This window comes from Myxocyprinus asiaticus, chromosome 12 (genome assembly GCF_019703515.2).
Source record: "Myxocyprinus asiaticus isolate MX2 ecotype Aquarium Trade chromosome 12, UBuf_Myxa_2, whole genome shotgun sequence".
Lineage (NCBI taxonomy): Eukaryota > Metazoa > Chordata > Actinopteri > Cypriniformes > Catostomidae > Myxocyprinus > Myxocyprinus asiaticus.
Genome location: NC_059355.1, coordinates 40,049,889 through 40,058,616, shown reverse-complemented (window position 1 = coordinate 40,058,616; position 8,728 = coordinate 40,049,889). Strand labels below are relative to the sequence as shown.

Genomic DNA, 8,728 nt, shown 5'->3' with positions numbered 1-8,728 from the left:
GACAGTTTTTGTATGCTTTTTTGTCCTGTCTTTGAAAACTAAATTTCAGCAGGTGGTCATCCCTAAATGAGGAGGCTTTGGGCCTTTCAGATCCTTTCTTTCTGGCAACATCACCTGTTGTTTCAAAGTGCTGACCTATTCTCTTAATAGCTGATAGAGAAATAGGGATTTTCTCTGGCTTCAGGGACTTGTAAACTTCAGAATAGCTTCACTTGGCCTGACACAGACCAGCTATGTGGTTTCTGACAGCAACCCCTGCAGTACCACCGCTCCTTATATGCATTTTGCGCAGTCTGCGTAGAGCAACAACTCCCTAGGGAGGCACCATCTTCCCCAGGGGAGCACCAGCACCTCCACCGGCTGCCCTTACTTGCACGTTATACATTATTCAAGGATCCGGTAGCAGTCGCAGAACACAGACAAGCGCCTCGTGTAACGGGAGCCAGCTGGTACGTGATAGCTGTGTGGTATGTGTGAACCTCACTCCTCTGGCCTCAAGAGGCACACTAGTGACGGACGCTAGGGGCTTTAGCCTCCTCATTAGCGCACCCACCTATCATGCCGGAGACCCTGGTTCAAATCCTGCTCTGAGCTGATTGAGCAAGACCGGTTACAGTGGTGCCGTGACCCAGATGGGAGTGAGGTTTAGGGGGGTGAGTGTAATGGGAGCCAGCTGGTATGTGATAGCTGTGTGGTACGTGTAAACCTCACTCCCCTAGCCTCAAAAGGCACCCTAGTGACTGACACTAGGGGCTGTAGCCTGTAGCCTCCTCATTAGCATACCTGCCTATCATGCTGGAGACCTTGGTTCAAATCCCGCTCGGAGTGGGTCGAGGAAGACCGGTTACATTTGCACCGCACCTTCCAACTTTTTTGTGAATTTCCTTGTTTCTAGCTTTTTCCCAAACTGTTCACTGCAGTGCAGGGGGATTTCTCCTGAAGTCCATTATCATTTCAACTGTTTTGAGCGTGTTCAGCTCAAGGTTGTTGTGACTACACCACACAGCCAGCTGATCAACCTCCCGTCTGTATGCAGCCTCGTCACTGTCGCGGATGAGGCCGATAACTGTGGTGTCATCTGCAAACTTCAGGAGCTTGACAGTGGGGTCTTTTGCAATGCAGTCATTCATGTTCAGAGAGAAAAGCAGTGGAGAGAGAATGCATCGCTGAGGAGCACAAGTGCTAATAGTGATGGTCTCAGATGTGAGTTTCCCCAGTCTCACTAGCTGCTGCCTATCTGTCAGAAAGCTGGTGATCCATCGACCATAATCCATAATATGCATTAAATGCCCCTGCTACCTGTCAGATATCACTGAAATTTGCACATTGAGAAATCATTGCCTCTATGAGGCCCAGACTCTGTAAACAACATAAAAGTGCGGCCCACCAGCCAATCAGAAAAAATTGTAGGCAGTTTTCAGCCAATGGCGTGAGTTTGGGGCGGGGCTACATCTTTGCGTGAACAGCGAGCGATGGAAGACGTGGGATTAAATGGGAAACCAGTTTGTAAACATTAGTTTACACTAGTAGACATTATTTTCGATTTCGTTTGTTGACGCTAGTGGAAAAGAAAGAAATAACTTGCAACTGCTTTAAATGTGCAGATCAGGAAGTGCTTTATCAATGAAACAAGGTAAATATGAGGTAAACCTCAGTATGGATGCGATTTCGTGGATTAAAAAAAAAAAAAAAAAAAAAAAACTTTTTTAACAACATTATTGATAATAATTATGTTTTAGGAACATTTTAGATCCTCTTATGATTTATCTATACATTTTACAGGTCCTATTCATTTATAGTGTTTGGAAATCTAGTGAGGGCTGAAGAAACAGTTGCCTGTAAGTATTAAACCTGCACATGTTTTTGTGTACTTTTGTTTCAAAGCTTATATTCTGAATTTTCATTTTGGGGAATTTTTTTATTTTATATATATATATATATATATATATATATATATATATATATATATATATATATATATATATATGTCCTTAAGGACATGAGGGAAAACAATGCTTGAAAGATTAAATGGCTAGTTGTGTTTTTCAATGGTAGTACTCTGTCATCTAGTGGTCACAGAAAAAAAATCAACTAGTCTCTCTCTCTCTCTCTCTCGCTCTCGCTCTCGCTCTCTCTGTGTGTGATCAGTGCTTCGGATGCTGTATAAGGAGGCAGGATGAAAATAAGCTTTTCAAACTGTTCGGAGACCATTTTTCTTAAGAGTTCCATTCATTCAAAACAGCTGTCAGTTAATCCATTAACTGATTAGGCAGCAAGTCAGCTGACTACAAGGGATACAGCCCAGGTTTTGCCTACATGAGGAAGTAAATATGAAATCACCTGCATTAAGGGGACCAGCGAACAGTCCCTACATGGAAAACGACTTAATCATGCAAATTAATATCTTCAAAAAAAAAAAAAAAAAGTAGAAAGGTTTGTGTAAGGGGTAAGTTTTAGTGATAAAGATTGGGTTAGGGGATAGAAAATATAACTTGCTTAGTATAAAAACAATAAAAGGTGGTCATGGATGGCCCCCACCATTTTGTGTGTGTGTGTGTGTGGTCTTGTGAAATTGTGTGACAAACTCCATCTTGCTTCGTGAACTCATTTATTGCATTATTCGTTCAAGCATAGCTTAAGGTGACTTGATTGCTTGTGACACTCAGTGGTGGCATGCCAATTTGTGACACTTATGGCTCCATTTCATTCATTTTCATCCTCCTCATAACTGACAGTCCTCAGTCTAGCTACTGCAATGCACAGTCTTTCTGTGTCGCTCCTACAGAGGGTTTCATGAAAAAGTGTGTCTATCCTCACTGGAGCTCACATTTACATTTATATTCATTTTCTAGGCAGACTCCATAATGCTAAAGCGATTTTAAAGACTCTCAGGCTTAGCTGAAAGATGTTGCACTTAAGACATCATTAGGCGCACAGCAGATGTCTAATGACGTTATTAATTCTCCATACTGCCTAAGTAAATAAGATGGCCAAAAAATGTCACGTCCTGTCACCTTGTCAGGTTGGGTTTCTGTCTGGCGGGACCATGGCATTATTGTCCCCTGTCCGTCTCGTGTTTCGTGTACATTCTTTGTGTGAGCGCACGGGTCTGGTTGTTAGTGACCGCCGTGTGCTCTCCGGTGATGTCACGGTCCTGTCACCTTGTCAGGTTGGGGTTTTGTCTGACGAGGACCGTGGCATCATCGTGCTCTGTTTGTTTTGTTCCAAGTGTGTTGACGTTTTCTTCCTCATGTGTTTCAGGTGCCGCTGGCATGTGGAATCAGTGTTTCCATGGGAACCCTGATTGTTTCCATGGGAACGCTGGTCATGCCAACCTTAAGCTGGTGAGCGGCACCTGTTCCTTGTTTGTTCATGCCTATTTTAATCCCCTCGTGTGTCAAGTCTTTCATTGGATTGTTTAATGTAGTTTGTAATGTGTTTACATTTTAGATAGCTGTTTAGTACTAACCTCACTCTCTCTGCCTAGTTGGTCCTGTCTCGTGTATCTGTTGGTTGCCTGCGTGTCGGGTGTGTGGTTGCGTTCCTGTATTGCTCTATGTCAGCTTGTCTTTCATGGAGGATACCTCGTCTCTGCCTGCGTGTCGGGAGTTGTTCACTCTTTTCTGCTGGGCATTGTTCTGCATCTCACTAAGCTTCAACGGAGGATTCTACTAATCTGTTCCTGACTTCCACAACGCACACACTCATCCTACAAAAACACTCTACACGAATTACCCATTGCACGACTATGATGCGCACGCCATTGGAGATCGCTTCCCACTGCTGCAGCTGGTGTCGGGATTTTCTACATTCCTCAACCCAGTGACTGCTCATTACTGTTAATAAATCCTTTGAACTGTTCCTCTGCTCTTGGGTCTGTTTGTTTCACTGTCTTTCATTACAGAATTATCCAGCCAAGTATGGACCCAGCAGAGGAATGCACTCTTCGCTCCGCCCTCTCTCAGCAGAGAGCCTTGCTGGGACGTCAGCAGGATCAATTCTCCGCTTTGAGCCAGGCTCTGGAGATGATGGCTTCGCAGCTTGCCAAGCTCACCATCGTTGTGCAGCAGCTCTGCCTATCGCCTGATGCTGGCCCCTCTCTGGAAGCATCCTTACTGGCTCCGGTGGTTCCTCTGGTTCCTGGACACTTTGAAGCCCACATTCCCCCTCCAGCCCCGTATTCAGGTGAGGCTGAATCCTGTAGCGCATTCCTTTCGCAATGTTCCTTGTTCTTCACGTCACACAGCCCTCTGCTTTCCTGCCAGAGAGAATGAAGGTGGCTTATGTCATCTTGCGCCTCACCAGAAGGGCTGCTGATTGTGGAACCGCCATGTGGGACAATGGACGTGCTTGTTGCGTGTCGTTCTTAGCATTCGCCATGGAGCTCTGCCGAGTATTCGATCCGGCCCTGCTGCAGTGTGATGAACTTCTCACCGCCCAGAGGAGGCGGAGGTGGAGCCAGGTCCCTGCTCCTCATTCGCTGACAGCATCCATGGCCACGGAGGTCGTTCCCCTGCTGCTGTCAGCGCCCATGGTCACTGAGACCGATCCACTGTCAGCAGCCACAGAAGCCATTCCCTTGCTGCTGCCAGCATCCACGGCCACGAGGGCCGTTCCCCTGCCGCTGACAACGTCCACGGCCACAGAGGCCGTTTCCTTGCTGCTGCCAGTGTCCACGGCCACGTAAGCTGTTCCCCTGCCGCTGCCAGCATCCACGAGCAGCACCTGTTCCTTTTTTGTTCATGCCTATTTTAATCCCCTCGTGTGTCATGTCCTTTGCTTGATTGTATAATGTTGAATGTAGTTTGTTGTAGTTTGTAATGTTTACATAATAGATAGCTGTTTTATGTTGAGTACTAACCTCACTGTCTTTGCCTAGTTGGTTCTGTCTCGTGTATCTGTCGGTTGCCCGTGTGTCTGGTGTGTGGTTGCCGTCTCTGCCCGCATGTCAGGAGTTAAATTCGCTTTTCTCTGCTGGCTGTTGTTCTGCATCTCCCAAAGCTTCAACGGAGGATTCTACAAATCTGTTCCTGACTTCCACAATGCACACACTCTCATCCTACAAACACACTCTTCACGGATTGGCCCTTGCACGACTACGACGCGCACGCCATTGGAGATCGCTTCCCACTGCTGCAGCTGGTGTCGGGATTTTCTACATTCCTCAATCCAGTGACTGCTCATAATAACTGTTAATTAACCTTTGAACTGTTCCTCTGCTCTTGGGTATGTTTGTCTCACTATTGTTCGTTACAAAAAAAAAACTATCATTTATCTGAAGGTATTCAGATTGTCTTTGAATCTTAACCTTTATCAAAGAATTAATGTGACATTAGTTGCCAGTTGCTCTATTAATGCTATTGACACCCACATGTGAAGAGTAAAACAGCACTGTGTATGGAACTAAAATCAATGCGTTTCCAGTATGTCAGAGATGCAAGTAAATGATTTTGGCAGTGCTCTGAGTTTGCTCTATTCATGGCTGTCTTCAGTCTGTAGGTGGCGGCACTGTTTTAAGGACATCAATAAGTCTATACAAATGCTTTCTTATCCTCTAGCTTGCAAAGAACAGTTTACTTTCATTAAAACTGCAGACTAAAAGTCACAACACCTACTATTTTTTTTTCTTTGCTTTAAAAGGTCCATATTTTATTGTTGTTGGGGGCGGGAGACTTGTATGACAGATTACTTGAATCAGTTTTTTTTTTTTTTTTATTCTTATCTGTAGACTTTGAAGGAATAGTTCACCCAAAAATGAAAATTCTGTCATCATTTACTCACTCTTGTTATTCCAAACCTGTATGGGTTTCTTTTTTTCTTTTTTTTTTTTCTGTGGAACACTAATGGAGATGTTTAGCAAAATGTCTTGGCTACTCTTTTCCATTCAATGAAAGTAGACAGTGACCTGTGGCTTTCAATTTCCAAAATAAGCCTCAAAATGTAAAAAGTAATCACAAAAGTAGTCCATAAGAGTCATGTGCTATATTCCAATGTTATTTGCTGATAATCTTCCCCTCCGCCATAGCACTCAAATCTCATTTGCACTTAGACATATTTAAACTTGGCACTTCAAGACACATCAGGGCAATTAAAACAATAAGAATTGCAACAAGTTTGTCATCAATGACGCTAAACTCCATTGGTCCTTCCAAATCTTGTCACTCTATGTGATGTGCTAGGTTTGAATGTATGCAATGTAAGTGCTACGGCAGAGGGCTACATACATTTCGGTTTGTTCCTCACACAAAGCTATCGTATAGCTTCAGAAGACTTGGAAAATAGTGCTACTTTTAATAGGCTACTTTTATGGCACTTTATTGTACTTTTTCGAGCTTGAGATCTCCTTTTTTGTTCAACGAAAAAAGTAAATCATACAGATTTGGAGCTACATGAGGATAATGATAAATGTGAACATTGTACATTACTTAAGTAAAGTCTTTTTTTCTTTGACTTCAGGGATGTTCAGATTGATGGACATTAAAGTCAGCGGGACTATGTTTGCAACGTCATACTGCAGTGCCTTGCCAGGATATTTCATTAAAACAGAACAGTATTATAGACTATCTGTCTGAATAATTTATCTGAAAGTTGAAAAGGCTCTGTATTGCTAGGACTATGCAAAGCCTGTGAACAGCAGGCCCATAGACAAAGTTATTAAGGCAGAAGCTGTCTTTAAAGGGGAAGCACAAAGCAATGTATTTTACAATGGGGAAATTGAAATGCTAGAGAGACTTGTGTTTCATTCATTTCAACCTACCATTCTTCTCAGAAAATAACAGTGCATATTTAAGAGACATTTTGGAGACAATAGTTTTAGCCCCATGCCTACAGTATATCAAAGATGATATGGGTTATTTTTGTTGAGGGTAGTCGTTCAATATTGCGTGCACAGATTAATTTCATCATGCATTCTGAGTGAAAAAGAATCTGAAACTAGATCTTTTAATTTTCTGAAGCAAATGTGAGTGGTGCTTGTTGGTGCAAAACTCGCTGCCACAATGCTAGGGTGTTGTGGATGGTTACCAGGGCATTTCTGTGCATATGCTAGGGTGTTCTAAGTGATTTTAGAGCATTGCTGTGTGGTTTCTATGGTGTTCTCTGGTTGCTAGGACATTGCTTAGAGGCCCAAATTATCAAGAGAATGTCCATGGCAGCCCTCTACATAGTGAGTAAATTACTTGCATTATATGCGACTAAATTTCGTGCTATGCAACTAAAATATGTCAGTTAATAGCCAATGGCGAGTAAATATCAAGATTTCACTTGCCAGTTATTGAGTTGTGTAGTGGCGAAGCACCGAAATCTTTAAAATTTACTGAATAAGAAACTAGCGATATGAAGCTGGATTCCGTCTCGTCTTTTACCGCGTATTGTGTCTCGTGAGTGTGCATTCTGAAGGAAATTGACCTTATTTGGCTGCACTTTTCCATGGACTCTGTAAACAGACCAGTAACAGGCATGCCCTGTTGAATGGTTATAAGGTAAAAGTGTTGCAAAACTCAAGAGCTTGTAGATTTAAATTTGAGAACTTGTACAATTAAATATTTGTACAAGCAAGTCAATACTTATTATGCACATAAAAGTTTTCTTTTGGCTTGTTCCGAATATTTTGTGACCAAAGATGAGATCCATGCACCCCATTTTCATTTTATGTCATTTTAAATATCCCTTTGGTTATTTAGAGTCAATTGGTCATCAAAAAGGTAAAAATAAACATTAATTCGAAAAACAACTGCGACTTTTCTCTCGTTAATGTGTAGCTACTGCGCTCATTCACTTGCTCACAAGGCCATTATCTTAAAGAGACAGTGCCAATTTAGTGCTTGTTATCATGTTATGTAAGTGTAAACTCAATGTAAATCACACAAGTGCATATATCAACAAAATGTAGTAAGTGTAATAAATGTGTAAATACATAACTATTTAAAGGCACAATCATACATCATGAAATATTTTAACTTCAGAAAACAATGTAAATATTAAAGACTTTAACAAATAGGCTTCTGCTGCATCTGTGCAAGGGTTTGGTATTTTTCTTTCTTTTTTTTTACATAGTTTTTTTGATATAGTAGCACTTAAATTATAATTCTTATAATGTAATTATAAATTGTAATTATAGAATTACAGCCTAATTGTTATGTGTGTAATTCTATGTTAATTATTAGGTTCCAACATTGTAAATATGTTGTTGAAAAATGTGTATGAAAATTCAAATAGAGGCAACAGCTTGTATCATTATTAAAAATGCAATTTTAATGCGTTTTAATTGTACTATTCCCATTGTTTTCAGTGATGATTCTCAGTACCGTGACCCAGTAATTTTTTACCGTTTTACAGTACAAAAGATAAATGTTTAAAACATTTTTTTAAATCAGCATAAATTAAAGACAGTACCAAGAGAGTACTATTTTACAATGTATTTATTTTTCACATTGCAGTAATGAGAATATCATAATGACAGTTTTTGATTTTGCATTATGCTGGCTAGTCTCATAACAAAGAGGTATAAACAAGATAAAACGTAACAGGAAGGTAAATGTTGTCATAATAATTTTATTAACATTACACTATAATTAAGATATTTTGTAACACCTAACCCCACCCCTATGCCTAAACCTAACCAAAAATAAAAAAATAAAATTAATAAATAACCAAACAACACTGTAAAAGATGTAGCAAGCTGATAAAAGTACAGTCAGAATAGTTTATTGGCAGAGGCTACATGCAC

At 41.1% G+C, this 8,728-nt stretch overlaps 1 protein-coding gene across 1 annotated transcript; it reads left to right on the top strand.

The window, feature by feature from the left end:
* The first annotated feature begins 4,106 nt into the window (after nt 1-4,106).
* Nucleotides 4,107-5,649, top strand: LOC127449121 (uncharacterized). Its single transcript, XM_051712313.1, has 2 exons — nt 4,107-4,683; nt 4,880-5,649. Exons 1-2 carry the CDS (start codon nt 4,220-4,222, stop codon nt 5,184-5,186), a joined length of 771 nt encoding a protein of 256 aa, XP_051568273.1. The 5' UTR covers nt 4,107-4,219; the 3' UTR covers nt 5,187-5,649.
* The last annotated feature ends 3,079 nt before the right edge of the window (nt 5,650-8,728 follow it).

What these genes read in the sequence shown, in the direction of transcription:
- LOC127449121 (XM_051712313.1), top strand. Translation starts at nt 4,220, where the DNA reads ATGTTCCTTGTTCTTCACGTCACACAGCCCTCTGCTTTCCTGCCAGAG. An exon ending in CTGCCAGTGTCCACGGCCAC is followed by an intron (nt 4,684 to 4,879) that starts GTAAGCTGTTCC and finishes GTCTTTGCCTAG; the next exon opens with TTGGTTCTGTCTCGTGTATC.